General features: G+C 40.1%; 1 protein-coding gene across 2 annotated transcripts in view; it reads right to left on the bottom strand.

The window, feature by feature from the left end:
* Positions 1-16,974, bottom strand: part of MAMDC2 (MAM domain containing 2) — a 64,669-nt gene that overhangs the window by 20,587 nt on the left and 27,108 nt on the right. For both annotated transcript variants that reach the window (XR_010468973.1, XM_065045963.1), the window contains exons 3-8: positions 10,388-10,653; positions 9,729-9,813; positions 8,640-8,777; positions 6,167-6,423; positions 3,172-3,265; positions 779-925 (exon numbers count right to left, since the gene is read on the bottom strand). Coding sequence is in view for 1 of the 2 variants with exons in the window: in XM_065045963.1 (XP_064902035.1) it covers positions 779-925; positions 3,172-3,265; positions 6,167-6,423; positions 8,640-8,777; positions 9,729-9,813; positions 10,388-10,653 (987 nt within the window). In the remaining variant the exon portion in view is untranslated. The remainder of the gene's footprint in view (positions 1-778; positions 926-3,171; positions 3,266-6,166; positions 6,424-8,639; positions 8,778-9,728; positions 9,814-10,387; positions 10,654-16,974) is intronic.

Raw genomic sequence — 16,974 nt, 5'->3', positions numbered from 1 at the left:
TACAAAAACAGATTCTGCTGGCAGGAAACAGATTATCATACTGTTTGAAAGGAAATAAGAATTGTTCTATAAACATCACAGCTACTTCAAGCTGAACTGGCACATGGCTAAGTTACCAAAAATAAGCATATTTCCAATTTACATTGAAAGATTCTCTGGCCTGCTGGCCTCACTGGAATCCTGGCTCTATCAAGGGTACTGCTCTGACACCGAAGAAGGAAGGATGGGGCACAAAGCCTATTATTCCCTACCCCAAGTGTAAAGGGGTGAGACTTTAGCACATAGGATTAAGAACCATGAATACCCTACACCAAGAGATGTATGAGTTTCAGAAGTTATTAGCAGACCTTTCACTAATGTTGCTTTACTATGCAACATTTCACAGTTTTCCCTTAAAAATGCCAACTATCCTAAACCTGGAAGACTAAGACATCACCATTCCTCTATATGAAAAGCAATGCAATAAGCTATTATTATATTGGCTTGCATATTTTTGTGGAATCATCCCCCCAGTGACTACAGATCAGTATAGTGAAGATACTCTGATTTACGGCCCTGCACAACTATTCAATAGGCAACCTTCCTCTTTATATGTGGAAGGCACAGCCAGAGTCCCACTAGGACTGAGCGTTATACACTGATTTTTAATGGCAGGGAGCCACAGTGAGGAAAACTAATCAGTGTGCTAATTACATTATTTAAAAGAATGAAGAATTATACAACAGGTTAACCTTTATATCCAGTTTGACTCTCCTAGTGAAAAGCAGTTTTGATTTACCAAACCCAGTAGTGTGATCTCCTGCTCTATACACGTTACGCTTCACTTTCACTCTGCTCCATCCTGGGCCGTCTTTGTGATCCTGGTAAAAGTTACACAGATCTTCCTCAAAATTGCAGCCTGCCTCAGCAGGATTGAAAAGAGTTCCTGAAAGATAAATGCATGTGTTCTGTTAGGAAGAGCATGGTATAATAAGCATAGGTATTTGAAGCACAAAGATGCCAAAGTGTACTTTTCACATTAAAGAAGTTGAAGATGTGCAAAGATGGTACGCATGTAGAGTGCAAATTCACAGTGATATCAAGTTATCAATTTTCTACCTGAGGTGGGTGTTATTTTCTTATATTTTTCCTGGAGCCAGGGAGAAACCTCCGTCACAGCTCCTATACACAAGCTACAGATATGAAGTGAAGATTCCTCATTCAGGACATAATGCACAGAGACATTCAGAGCATCTGTTTTCATCCTGCTCTTCCATTCAAAAGGTTTTTGGACAAAATGAGTGTGCGTGTACACACGTGTGTGCATGGATGTCATATTTTCATCTCAGTTTCCATGGGGACAGCTTTCTAACATCAACATTTAATATTATTTTAAAGACCACTTTTTCAAAATGCTTTTCTAGTCATAAAATGTGTATGCATATGCATGCTCTAAGTACATAAGTGTTTGGTTCATACACCACCTCACGTCTACTGACCTCTAGACCTATGCCTTTAGGTAAAACATTCCTACTTCTTTACAAACCTCATCAGTCACTTGTACCAAATGCTGGCGTAAGGAGGGGCACAAGCCAAAGCCACCTTGCAATTTTTGGCAACATCAGGAGTCAGGACCCTGTGAGCATCACTCTGTGACAGCACGCATGACTGTTCTGTACAGAGGCCTAGAGGGACTTCACAGCAAGGGCAGGGACACAGGAGATCGGCTTCAGAAGCACGACTTTGGCTTTGGAGAGATGCCTGCAGCCTTTTCAGCCTCAGGTAAGCCTGATCTAAGCACTGCCCATGTGTCTTTGCCTATAGAGAAGAAGAAGGGAGCCCTGTGCCTCCCCTGCTGCTTTTCTAGTTAATGACAGCTGGAGCACCACCAGGTCTGTGCAGCATTGAACCCGTCTTCTGATTTATCCTTTGGTGAAGTTTAATGCTCTGGTACCCTTTCCCTCCATTTGGCTAACGATGAGGCCTTTGTTGATCAAAAATTTTTTTTCAGAAAAATACGGAAAACACTTGATACTGCTATACACACTGCTATGGCTGAATACAAGGAAAATTAAGATCTTTCACTTTTTAACATCTCTACTGAAGACAACTGAAGATGAAAATAGGACATAAGTCTGACGGATTAGCCAACAGAATACAAAGCAAATGGCTGGCATTCATTTCTCAAACAGGAAAAAAAATCCACAAAACTTCAAAATCAGAGTTTGTAGGCAAAGCTCTACCTGAATCTATCAAATTTACCAATCAGAGTAGATCTGAACTTGGCTGTGACAGCATGACTAAATCAGGGTTGGGGCAGAAAATACCATAAAATTTATCCCATACTTCAACTCATCTAAGCATCTGAAAATCAAAATGAGCACATAGATGAGCACACAGCCCCAATTCATGGCATGGTGCAAACATTACTCAGGATTTTTGTTACAAAATAAAGCAAAAACAGAACAGGCATTTAAGAGTTAATGAAACAACTAGATTTGCTCAGTCAAGAGTGGTGGATTAATAACACATCTGGAATCTACCTCCTATTGATACTTGAGTGGTGCAGGTAAAGCTAGCAGAGACTCCAAGCAGATAAAAAGGGAAAAAAAAAATTCCACGATCACTTCAGAACATTAGCCAAAAATTCAAACTTGTGACTGAAAGAATGGATGGGCTCAACGGGAAACCACCAATCTGCCTTTGACTATTGCTTAGTGCTACAGTAAAATCCAAGCAACCAGCACACAGCTACTTAAGAGGCTGCATTCACAAATGACAAAGTCCTTGGTCCCAAGTGCCTCTACCACTATCTCACAGATTCAGCTGATTTCTTCTGCTGCGAAAACCTAATAAAAACCTGACCACCGGGGGAAATTTCCCTCTCTTTCTGTGATAGGCCTGCAAGTTGTAATTTGTTCAAAAGCTGGGATGATGCAAAATACAGCTGGGGATCCCTGAGGCCATGTCTTTGGAGAGGACGCATTAAGGACTGGTTTCCGGATAAAATGAATGGCATTAATGTTTATCTGCTGTTTTGTCACTAGGAGGAAGAGGAGTCCAATGGTGCTGGTCAGTTGATAATGCAGCATCTGCACATCACTATCAAATATTGCAAGTATTGACAGACAGTTCAGAGGAGAAAAACCAAGAGGGAAAACAAGGAAGGTAAACAGCAGTAAGAACTCGTACCTGTCTGATTGCTGCAGTAAACCGGAGAGAAAGAAATGTCATCAAGGGCAACGTAACCTCCCTTGGCACTATTGAAGGCAACTTCAAATATTACCTGGAAATGGTAATAGTTTATTATTTATCTACCATATACACAACAATAATTCTGATACATGTCTTCATATTACAGAATTCTGACTGGATGTCCCAGACAGCACTGCAGATGTTGGGAAAAATTAAATTACATCACTCATTAGGAATATAAATCAGAGGCTGATCCTGGCACCTGATCTTTGCCCACTCACAAGGTCAAGGAAAAATCAAGGGGAACATAGCTCTTCTGGTGCTTCATGAAGCACAGATCTTAAACTTGCAGTAAGGCTACTGTCATGGCAGCATACAAAGCCAGTATTCAGAGTCATCAGTCTGTATGGACTATAACTCCAAATAATTACTGTCTAATTACTACTGTATCTAGAATCTACCTGGATTCAAGAGCTAAAAATGAACTGTGTGGCTTACTCTGCTGCTATAATTCTAAGTTTTACTGTTTTCTGTAAACATCCTCAGACACTGAAACCCATGCCTTGGCATCAGCTGGCAGGAAAGACTTCCTTTGAAAAAATAAGATGAGAATGAGAAAAGCTCTTGCTGTGTTTTGTTTACCACAAAAACCAAACAATATTTCTACTTAGCCATTCCCAAGGGACATCATTTCCTCAAGTAAGTGGAGTGCAGTCCATAACTCTTGAGGAAGTATCTTAAAATTTATCTTAAGTATCAAAGCCCTGAGTTGCAGGAAAGCTTTGAAAAAAAGGGATGAATCACAAGGCAACCCCAGGGATAAAACAAGGATATAAGAACAAATGATTCCAGAATGAGATCCTGTTTGGTGAAAGCAATGCCTGTGATGTCTCGCCTAGGGATGGGAGCCAAACTAGGAGAGCTGTAAAAGAACCATGAGCAATCTCCTTCAGTGAGATGAAACAAAGAGGAAGAGCCTCTTGAAGTAACTGGAGAAATAATATGAAAGGTTTTAATCGTAATTCTATGAAGTGATCTCTAAAAGCGTTGGACTACATAAAAATTCTTGGTGTAAAACAGAAGCCCGTCTAAGCCAGTGTCTTGTTTCCAACAGAGATCATCTACAGAATAAACTGAAGACAATGACAATTTTTCAGTTCTTCCCTCATATTGCATTCATGATGGACTATTTCCCATTAATTTGTCTAATCAGTTTTTTAACTGATCAGAATAATGGTATCCATAGCACACTGTGGAAGTGAGTTCTACAGTGATGTGATGTAGGAAAAAATCCTCCCTTTGGTTTATTTTTAAACTGTTACCTGGTAATTAAGAATTTGGAACAGCAATATAAATTATCAGAAAAAGGCAACAGTTAATCTCTTCTGTGTCATTCATTATTTTTATGAACCTCTACCATATTCTACTTCAGTCATTTTTTTTACAGTCTGAAAGCTGTTATTTCATCAACTTCTCCATACTTCTGATTATCCCCATCTCCTTCTTGTAATTCTAGGATATTCTTTTTTAACTGAGAGGGTAAGAGTTGCATACTCTGCTGAACAGAGGGGTATTCTGTGCATTCATCCAGTGGTACAACTGGATACCTCCAGCATAGATAGATTCCAACATTCCAAATCATTTTATGAATGCCACTGAGATCTGAGAGGATATTTTCAAAGAACTAACCACAGTAATGCCCAGCTCTAAGTGATCATTAATTAATTTCCATCTATAACACTGTCACTGTTTTTCCCCTTGCATATTTACTGAATAAGTAATACACTTACCATTCAGTATTATGAGATCTTATCTGATCTAATCTTCTTTGCTATACCATTTGAAGTCTTAGAATTCAAATGGATTACTTGGTCACTTACTTTACACAGTATAAAAGGTCTTTGTAACATCTGATGAAAATTAGCATTACCCCTAATACTTTCTGAAAATCTGCAGGCTTACAGTGAATTAACAAATAACTTATGTGGAGTTAAAGCAAGTAGAATGAAAGATGATTTATTTGTAATTCTAGTATTAGAAGCATATATACATTTAGGGAGAGAGTATGTATATATATATACACGCATATAAAGTACATATATATGTAAAAAACATATATATATATATTTACACAAGTAAGTATATATGTGTATGTATCATACATATACACTGTTTGTTCCAGTCTTCTAAGGTATTTATATGTTTATTAGATACAAGAATGTAAATTTTACATATATAAAGATATAAGGTAGATTCCATGGTGTGTATATATATATATATATATATATATATGACATATATGTACACACATTTTTATACATGTGTGTATATGTATTTATATTTTCTGTATGTATTTGTATATATAATGTTTATTGCAGTCTTCTAAGGTTTGGGGTTTTTTTCAGTAAACACTAGGGAAGAAAAAGGTCCAATTTCTTCCTATTATTCTTGAAATTAATTATAGTAACCACAGAGAGCTGGCTTTTACATCCAAGGACTGCTGTACTATTAGGACCCAAATTTGGACTCTATGTCTTGAAAATACAGAAAGAATGAATTGCAGGGTTGTATAAAGTAGAGAATAGATCTCAAATTTTTTAAAATTTTTTCTCCTGCAGTGGGAGGCGTCCATTATTTTATGATACTCAGCATCCTCAGAAATGGATCGACAAGTCACAGAAATATGTGACTGAGAGAACACTTACATTATTTAGTAGGAACTGAAAGACCTCACATTAGTAGGACTTTACAACCTCCCAAAGTGTTCTGTTCAAAAACTTCACCTCCTGACTTGGCTGAAAATCAAGCATCGGTACGCAAAGTGATTCCTCCTTTGCTCTTATGCAAGGAAACAACAGATCGCCAGCATCTTTATAACCACCTCTCAGATACTGGATGGCCACTGCCATGTTCCTGACTTGCCCTGAGTCCGCACTGATGTCTGATGCAACCTGGAAGCCGTTGCTGGTCTGCAGAGGAATGACTGCGTTACCTCCATGGGGTACGGTGCGTCGAAGTCCACTTCTGCTAGCGCCCAGTCCGCACTCGGTGCACTCTCTGTTTTCCAGATCTCCTCATAAAAGCCACTTGTGTCTCTCAAGTAAACGGTAAAAACAATGCTACTCTCCTGCTTAAGTTGATAATAAAAAGACAAGCAGCCAGACATTGGGGCTGTGGTTTTTGGTGAGATTAGCTGGGCCACTTCCTGAAAATGTTTGACGTAAACAGAGTCCACATACATGTAGTGACCTACAAGTATAAAAGAAACTCGATATAAGGACACTTTTTAAAGGACACCACTTACAAGAAGTATCAGGAGATGGGCAGGCACTAGAAATGTATCTCTACAACTCTAACAGTTGATTCCCAGGAAATTTTAGTAATTCTAAGAGATTTTTTCCTCTCCTTTCCTATGTACAATCCAAAGTTGTTTGGCTAAAATATCACTGGCAAAACAGTCAGTTTCAGTTCAGTTGTTTCTTAGGTCTTTATTTGAGACCTTTATATTAGAGAAGGTAATAAACTCCCTGAATTTTTGGAGCCATTCATAAAATGGAAAAATGTGTTACCACTGAGTAAATTCTCTGCCTTCCAACAGCTCAGTATAGTATTCAGTCTTTATCTAAGTGCAACTTTTACTGAAGCACTCAAGTAAATTAATAAGACTATAAGCCATGTGTTTTTTCACATGTTTTACTCAGCAGTTCATTTCATATATCCAGTGAATTGGCAAATAACCTTTATTCTGCACATTTCACAGTTTATATTATTCTGCCAAGTCTGTACAGGATTTGGTTTCTGAAGGTTTTACCTTTACTGAACAGACCTTTTTTTTTTTTTTTTTTGGTAAAATCATTTAATAAGACTTTTGGGAGATGCATTACCTGTAAGTAGACTGCCTCTCCCTCAGCAGCCAATATGACCTGCAGGATTTTCAAAGGGTATAGCTTCTCAGGCACTGATTTAGGGAGAGCTATCTCATTTAAACAGGAGTCATCCACTTGCACAGATATGCTGTGCATCTGTGTCAGTCAGCATCAAACAGTATCAGTTGTTGAATGGAAAAATGATTCTTCACAAGTAGAAAACTTGGAGGAGAATGAAGTGTCAAACTGACAAGGTATCTCAGCACAGACACTGCAAACTGTGTCATTAGGTTTCTATTTACACCACTATGTTAATTAGCTGATAGTGTTCTCAACCTGGAGGTGTTACTTCTTGCTTCAGTCCAGTGGAAGGAGGAGAAAGGGCTTGCTTGCCTGTGGCTCTCCTCCGGCCTCCCACTCCCAGGGATGACCCTTCAACAGTACTTGCCTGAGAAGTTCTAGACTTAATTTTCGCTCTGCAGTTTTACATTTCATAGTTTAATTACTATGTCCTTGATGATGTACCTTCATAGCATAATTCTTCTAAAAGGAAAGTTCTTAGGTGACTTTTGGCTTCTTGGTGTCTTCTCAGCCAATGGTAAGCAGTGGGGGTTTGGTGTGAAGAAGAAACACTGACTATGAGCAAACACATCCCTCCAGGCTGGCAGCATATCCTGTCACAGACAGTACTTTGTTTAATAGGTAGAACTGCTGTCTGCTGTTGAAGTTTTGGTGAGTTAAACTTCCATCAAAATTTTACTAGCATTTAGGTGCCATGGGGTGATGCGGGGCTGGACTGACACTCTGTACTCAACTCACACAATTGTGAAACAAATAAAAAGGCACAGCGGCATGAGTTAAGGAAAGAGAGTCAACCCCACCTTTCATGAAGTGATTCCTTGCACCATGACAAGTGTCACGTTATCCAAGATGCTCAGTGTGCCACAGCAGCCAGATCTCCTGATCGTCACCTGCTGCAGTACTCCATGCAATGCTACATCCCTCAGCCCTCTCTATGACTGTGCAAAACCTTCTTCTCTCAAAAAGGTGGATGGGATAATGATTTCATACAGGGCAAGGACTGAAAATCCTTTAAGTCTTCACAGCATTCTGCCTCTGGTAGACTGTATTAACAGTTTGACTGAAAGAAACAAAGCTCGAGTACTCTGTGCAATTTAACCCCAGATTTTCCAAACATATTTCAGGTCCTTAACTTTCCTACTCAGCTTGCCCAATAGCCACTGGAAAGAAATCACCTGTCAGAGAGAGGTACAGTGGAGCAGTACAAGGTTTTAAAACTTACTGCGGTCCATACTTTCAGAATCCACAGAAAGATGAATTTTCCCCCTCCATGTCCAAAACTTTATCCTTATTCTGAGTATTTTTTTAAGCATAGCAAAGGACATAGCAAACTTTGTGTGAACTTCTGAAAACAACCCCTCTTCTTTTCTAGTCCCGTTTTTCACATAAGTCATTCTTCCCCCACCCAATGCCAGGAGAAATGAAAGAACTCACATAATAATTTGCAGTGTAAGAGTCATAATGTGGATCATAGAGCCACATTTTCCACTATACTTCTGTTTTACATTTTTTGCTTACCCAGTTCACTATTAAGTGTGTGGTCTTTGGGCAGGATAGACTGAGAATTCCGAATGTTCCCTCCACCAACAAACCAGTTGACATTGGGGTTCCAGCGGTTCACGAAGCCACAAAGATGATTTTCCTCAAAGTCACATTCTGCAATTGGAGACATCACCAGCTCAGTGCACAGATTTTCATTATAGAAACTGGAAGAGAGGCTATTGCCAAGGATACGCCTCTTTTTACATACGGCAGTGCAGATAACACCTATATTTATAAAACTGGACACAGCACTTAACAGCTTATAACAAATGGAAGCAAACTTAGCCACAAATTTCTATCAATTTTTGATAAAATTCTCATTTCCATCCTCTTCAATCAATCTTTTCATTAATTTGCAATATAGGACTGCTGTAATTCAGAACCAAATAAAACAGATTTAAAAAATACCACTTCAGAGTATTAAACAGTCAGAGCAGAACTTCTGCTTGTAAACCAGGAATGGCTAGAAACAAAGTAGGACTAGTATTTCATAGCAATAATGAGACTGCTTTGTTTCCTTCACAGAGTCAAAGAATTGTGGCAATTTGGTTGGACTCAACCACAGCTCCCCAAAAATGCAAAGGTCTCCCAGCCTCCTAGACACTGAAATTTTTGAACTTCGTCAGCAGTTTTTGGCAAGTATCATGAGGAAATAGCAGTAAGTGTAAATACCAACAGAGTTCTGACTCTGCAGCCTGGAGGATGCCGCTGTCAGGAAGCATGAGCAGGCAGACAACAAAAATAATATCGCAGTTGTTATGCCTAATATTTGCAGCAGTTTAGTTTTGTGAAAATACAACATTTGTTCCTCCTTGAACAATAAACATCTTTAGAATTAATTATTGTAGGTGACATGCCTATATATATCACAAAGATGGGTGAATAAAAACACATATTGCTGTGTGGAAGCTTGGCTTAAAAATATCTATATCAAATATGACAGCCTACTTTTCAATAAGGAAAAAGTCATTGTCTTTTTTCTAAACCCAGACCTTTATTTTTAAACTGACAACAAGGTATTTTTTTCTATTCAGAGAATATGGGAGCTGATCAGACAGTACTTACCAATACAATATCCAGGAGTTATTTTAATTTCAAAAACTGCTATACTGGCAGATTTATCTTGTCCCATTTCACCTTCCAGTACAATCTGCACAATATAAACAAACCTGTAAATTTTAGGGTTTCAGTATTTCCATAACCACCCTGGACGTTTGAATAGGATAAAGAGGAGAACAAATTAAATATCTGTGGGACACTTATCATCCCTACAGACAGGAGAGGTGCTTTTACTGGAAGAGCTTGGCATTGAGGATTGAGATAACACCTTTCCTTGAGGTCAGAAAGCACACTGAAGGACAATGAGACAAGGCCAAAAAATCTCACACTTCATATAAAAGTATGGGACTCCAGACGCCTCAGCTGTGGCTACACAGGCCATTATTGTGAGAGATGCAGTGTGATGGGTGTTGGGTAGAAACACTCTCCTCCCAGCAGGGCACAGAGAACAGGAGCAAGCGAGCACAGCTGCAGACCCCAGACCTGGAGGTCCTATATCTGCCGGAGAATGACAGAAGCTCTTCTGGGCTCTGCCGCCCTGATTTTAGGGACAGGGGGGGTCAACTGACTCACACCCTGGAGGTTAAAAGCAAGAATAGGGCCCAGGGCAGAAATGTTCAACAAGCAGTCTGCGCATCTGTGGCATCTTCTGAAACTGGGCTTACCTTGTACTTCTTTGTGCTGTTGGTTAAATCCAAGCTCGCTATGAGCCAGCTGTCTGAAGGCTCCTTGGCTGACCACAGCAAACGATCGAAGCTCTCTCCCTCCTGCCGCAGGTACAGGTTGAGCCTAGTGGGATTGGGTGAAGTCTCTGAAGTCGTTGCTATCTGATAAATCAGTCTGACACAGCTCCACTCCTCCGAGTACAGCTCAGGGCTGGACAGCACTGCCTTCTCACCCTCATAAGATGTATCCACAGAAATGTAATGTCCTAGGAATAGAGACACATCAGAATAATAAATGTCAGAGGCTTTGCTTCTGCATCCCTGGATAAAAGTACTTATTTATAAGGGAACCGTTGTTCTGGGGTTAGGTCAGGCGATTGAGACTGCCACTCGTTCGTTAAGTGATTCATTTAACCTTTTAGTGCCCCACTGTACCCACACATATGTCACTTCATGTGTCTCACTGCATTTTTAATCACAATTTTTAAATTATTTGAAATCTTCAGAGAGAGGTGATGTATCAGTGCTAAGTAAATTATTAAGGAAAGACATGGACCAGTTGAAGAGGGTCCAGAGGAGGTCACAAAAATGATCAGGGGGCTCCTGTGAGGAGAGGCTGAGAGAGTTAGGGCTGTTCAGCCTGGAGAAGAGAAGGCTCCAGGGAGACCTTATTGCAGCCTTTCAGTACTTAAAAGGGGCCTATAAGAAAGATGGGGACAGACTTTTTGGCAGGGCCTGTTGTGGCAGGACAAGGGGTGATGGTTTTAAACTAAAAGAGGGGAAATTCAGCCTAGACATGAGGAAGAATTTTTTTGCAATGAGGGTATAAAACACTGGCCCAGGTTGCCCAGAGAGGTGGTAGATGCCACATCCCTGGGGACATTCAAGGCCAGGCTGGATGGGGCCCTGACCAACCTGATCTAGTCGCAGATGTCCCTGGTCATTGCAGGAGGGTTGGATTAGATGGCCTCTGAAGGTCTCTTCCAACCCAAACTATTCCATGATTCTATTATTCTGTGATTAAGTATTGCCCTCCAGACCTGATAGCTGTAGACAGATTATTTGATCGACAAGATAATTTACACAGGCAGGAACATGCTATGGGAATAATTGGTTGTTTTGTAGTTGAAAACTTTCTAACTTCGTTTTCATAACTTAGATTTTAAAACTATACATAAAAAAACATTGCAGCCAAAAACTTCTAAAGCATTTCTGGTTTTAAAGCAGAAAAATAGAAAGACACTCTTAAGTAGTAAAACTAACAGGTACAAATATGTTGATTCAAAAAAGTGCTAAAATTAAAGCTACATTTAAACATATCAGCAATTTCAATGACATTATTTCAGAATTATTCTCTGGATGGATATTTTAGGAGCTGGGTCTAAAATATAACCTCCTTTATAAAAACAAAAGAAAGGATGCAATGACAAGCTAAAAATGCAGGAGGTAGCTGAAAAAATGCCAAAGAAACAACATGGAGAAAAAAGGAGGCAACAATAAATAAATTACAGTTCAAGCCTGGTCCAAGAGACTTTACTAATACATCAAAACCAAGATCAGGAGAGTAAAATGGGATATAGAAGTCACAGAAACATGGAATGCAATGACAGAATGCAATGACAGAAACAAGCTAGGACATCTATGTCTGAAACATCATGCCACAGAAGATCTGGAAAATTATCCCCCTAGCCTAGTGGCAATGTATATCAGACAAATCCCTTTCCTGATACTAATTCGCAGCAGCCAGGCTGCAAGATTGATAAGAGCGGTCAGGGACCGCACCAAGTCAGTCCTTCACCCAGCAGCACTTCACACTTATCCTCTTTAGCCTACCCAGAGCAAATATTTCCTCTTCTTTTACCTCATTTCACTTGACCACAGAGCCTGTCCTCCATTTCCATACATATGTAAGCACTTGCTTCACTTGGACACACCAGCAGCTGGACTGATATTAAATATATTTCTTGCCATTGAGGCACACCCTCCCCTCTCAAATCCTGCCTGAACTCTCCAAATCTACCGCGCCACCTTGGAGTTGCCTTTTGCAAGTACCCTCTCCAATCTGAAAAAAAATAATCCACGTGGACAGTCACTGCCCACCCTCCAAGGCAAAAAGCAAGTACAGATCTGGTCTATGAGGGTCCCAAAGTCATTTCCCATGCACCCTCAGGAAGATGCCAGGAGTGGGTGGCAGCTCTGACAACACCTGATTGCTTGGGCAGTGCATGTTACACCAGCCCCCTGCATCTGCTCCCTCTCTCACCTGCAGATGCTGTGCACAGCAGCCCATTTGTACTGTACATTTTTGTTCAACAGATGTAAGACAGATGATTGCTACTTACTTAGGGGGTAGATGCATCCCTTAGGAGTATAAGAGGCTGTGTAAATACAGAAAAACTGCATTTTCTCTCCCTTTTTAGGGAATGGAATTTTTTTGCCTGTTACCATAATTTCTTTTCATATCTACTGTGTCTGGTTTTAGTCTCCTGAAGGAATATATAAAATCACTGATTAAGTATGAGTAACTTGTTACTACAGCAGCATATGAAAGAAAAAATAAACACAGGAATAAATATTTAAAAGTACGCACCTAGTGTGCCTGCCAAATACTTAATCTGCCACTACATAAAATGTGAGTGCATAACACATCCACTTGCATACAGATATCAAACATTTCACAAGAATTATCACGCACAGCATTTATTTGCTGGCATGTGCTAGTCCAAGGTATGCATGTTTTTCACAGGCACAGAGGACAGAGGGAAATCACCATGGCTCTATCAGAAGTCAAATGCTTCTCACATACTTGTGTTTAATTTATATAAGTGGCAATATCCAGTTCAGAAAAAGAATCTGTGGTTTTAGACTAGTCTGAATTTGGATGATTTTGCTTACAAAGAAACCTACAATTCAGAATCCATGCCTGGCAATTTCTGTTTAGATTTCAGCCCTATTTTTGTCTGCACTTGATGAGTACTCCCATAGGAAACAGAGCTTTCCTATGATATTCATCCTTTTTTTTGTTTTCAGAAATAAATTAGTGTCAACATAGCAAAATACATTCACATGAAGACCTCAAATTGCCAGCTATGAGGCCTAAATAGCTGCCTGTCTTTATGACTTAATTATAAGTAGACTAAGGTTCTTCTACAAAAATAGTGATTTAAAAGAGAAATAAAAACCTATTAGATTTTCCAGCCGAGATGATTATGTTCCTATAAACTTGGATCTGGGCATGATTATGTTACTGTGAACTTGAATCTGTATTTTCTGTTTGCTGTACACTTGCTCTCATTTCGTCTGATTGCCTGCTGATATGAGAGATCACAAGATTTCTTTTTAATATTTTTTAAATTATTATTGCCTATTTTTAAAAAAAAGCTTAATTCGACCTATTCATTATGTCTCAGAAACAGAATGCTCTCTCTCTCAACATGCTAATTATTTTAGCATGTTGTAGACATTTAAATGTGTGATTTGCTCTGCTGAAATCAATAGGAGCACTGATAGAGAGCTTTATGTGTAAGTTTAAATGCTTTGCTAATCAGGATAAGGGTGCTTGGCACTTTGCAGTATCAAGTACAGAAAATGCTAAACTTCTTCCAAATGAATGCTGGCATTGACTAAATGGCCTTTATACTAAACTGTATTTCAGTAAGGGCAACAACATGTGCCATTGCTGCAGAAAGGAAGGTCTCACAATGCAGACCTCTAGGACTGACACAGAGCAATTGTGAGAGCAAATCAATGCAAAGAGGGGGTTCCTTGGAGTAAAGAAGCAGACAACTTTCCACCCTTGTTTGTGGGAGGAACAGAAGGATATTTAGCAGTCTATGGATTATTTGATGAATGTGCACTGCTGTAGTCTGAATCTCATTAAAAATGTAACATGCAGCTTCATTTTACAGCATGCCACACATTTTTCTTTCCTCAAAATCCTCCTAGAAATGCCCATTGCACTTAATTAATGATAATAATTCAGGAGTTATCAAGAGAGGGCTACTCTTCAAAATCACATGAAAGCAAAATACTAGGAAAAGATCGATAACAGAGAAACATAAGCATGAATTTTCTGGCAATTACTGCTTGTGGGGGCAGATGCAGCCCTAAGAAGTATAAGGAGCTGTGCACATATAGGAAAGCTGCACTTTCCATTTTTTAGGAAATGGCAGGGGGGTTTGCCACTATGGTGTAGAAAAAATAGAAGCTTCTTTACAGACAAGAAAAGCCAGTGAACACTAACTAACTTTGACTGCTACCAGCTAGCAGTTCCCCAGTGGAAGCAAACACCTCCAGCCAGCAGAAATGCTGTGAGAAAGGGGATTCTCAGGTATATGTCCTTCACCACTCACTCACTGCTCGGGCAAGCAAGTAATGCACTTTTTACCCACATTCCTATAATGACTGTCTACCTACTGTGCAACTTCACTGTCTTCTCCTTGACAGCTGAATCAAACTGTACAGGACCAAGCATGTGTGTATTTTACATTCCTCCATGTCCAAGTAAAATATTGAGCCTAGAGGGGATTAGGACTCAGCGTTTCAAACCTATACCTTCTCATTGCGACTATGCATTGCAGTGGTAAGACTCACAAAATGAGACCTTTAAAATCCTTCTGTGTGCATGTCTCTCATCTTGCTCCTCTAACAAGCAGTTCCATACAGTCTCTCTTAAGTACAGTTGGTGATACATTAACTCTATGAGTCATTCACCAAAATTTTCCAAATCTATAGTTGTTGGGTTTTTTTTGTTTTAGTTTACTTACAAAATAGGCATAAGTATATCAGTCAGCAATAATTATATCAGTGGCTTAAGGGAGAGAGAGTTAAGACCAGCAGTACTGCTTTTTCCCAGAAAACAGTGCAGAAACGACACTGATTGCTCACTCTGTAAATAACACAAGACAAAATGTCAGACACGGGCTAACGAACTAAACAAAATTCCAATAACAAAATGAAAAAATAAATTGGGATGACTAAAATTACCAGTTAGCTTTTCAATGATACGTTTCATCTGTAAAAGCTTGGTAGGGTAACCACAGATGGTTAGACTCTTCGTGGGGATATATCTGACACAGCTGTTCGCTTAGTTCAGCAACACTGCAGCTTTACAAGAAAAACAGCATGTAAGCAGTGAGCTCCAAGACAAACAGTGTTAAGGAAATATGAAGCAGAAAAGGTCTGGGAATTTACACTTGATTAGGCACTCATTTATAAAGAAAATTTGCAATAAATACCTTAAAGTTGCCAGTCACGTTTGGATTTTCTCTGTACTTCCCATGCAGACACAGGAAAGAATATTACTAGGGTTTCTTAGGACAAGTTTGATCTATTGGTACTTTCTCTGGAAGCTCAGTGTCTGGATTTTGGGCTATGGCCTTAGGGTTTTTAAAAAAATATTCTACTGCCAAAAAAAAAGGGCAGCAAATCCGTTCATTTTTAGGACCTATTAAGTCACAGAATCACAGAATCACAGAATCGACTGGGTTGGAAAAGACCTTAGAGATCATCGAGTCCAACCCTTGGTCCAACTCTAGTCCGTTTACTAGATCATGGCACTAAGTGCCATGTCCAATCTCAGTTTAAAAACCTCCAGGGACGGCGAGTCCACCACCTCCCTGGGCAGGCCATTCCAATGCCTGATCACTCTCTCTGTAAAGAATTTCTTTCTAATGTCCAGCTTAAATTTCCCCTGGTAGAGTTTAAGCCCATGCCCCCTTGTCCTATTGCTAACTGCCTGGGAGAAGAGACCAATCCCCACCTGGCTATAACTTCCCTTCAGGTAGTTATAGAGAGTGATGAGGTCACCCCTAAGCCTCCTCTTCTCTAGACTAAACAACCCCAGCTCCCTCAGCCTCTCCCCATAGGTCTTATGGTCAAATCCCTTCATCAGTTGAGGGGATTGAGACCACCATCAGCAAATTTGCTGATGACACCAAATTGGGAGGGAGTGTCGACCTGCTGGAAGGAAGGAGGGCTCTGCAGAGGGATCTGGATAGACTGGAAAAATGGGCTGATTCCAATGGGATGAAGTTCAATAAGGCCAAGTGCCGGGTGCTGCACTTTGGTCACAACAACCCCCTGCAGCGCTACAGGCTGGGCACAGAGTGGCTGGAGAGCAGTCAGACAGAAAGGGGCCTGGGGGTGCTAACTGACAGGAAGCTCAAGATGAGCCAACAGTGTGCCCAGGTGGCCAAGAAGGCCAACGGTATCCTGTCCTGTATCAAAAACAGCGTGGTCAGCAGGACAAGGGAAGTGATCCTTCCCCTGTACTCTGCATTGGTGAGGCCACACCTGGAGTATTGTGTTCAGTTCTGGGCCCCTCAGTTCAGGAAAGACATTGAAGTGCTGGAGCGGGTCCAGAGAAGAGCAACAGGACTTTCTCCAGAAAAAGTTAGTTTAAAATATTGATACAGACAGAGAGACATCATTTTGCAAATGAAGTTTGCACAGGGAGGCTTCCCCTGCGTACAGATGAAGTTTAGATGAAAGTTCAGAGTTCGAGTTGAGCACACAGAAATTCAACAAGCTACTCCAAATGAGAAAGCTTCAGACTCAACTCTCCGTTTTTCATTCAACTTATTTTC

Source organism: Columba livia, chromosome Z (assembly GCF_036013475.1).
Source record: "Columba livia isolate bColLiv1 breed racing homer chromosome Z, bColLiv1.pat.W.v2, whole genome shotgun sequence".
Taxonomy (NCBI): Eukaryota; Metazoa; Chordata; class Aves; order Columbiformes; family Columbidae; genus Columba; species Columba livia.
This window is presented reverse-complemented; position numbering and strand designations above follow the sequence as displayed.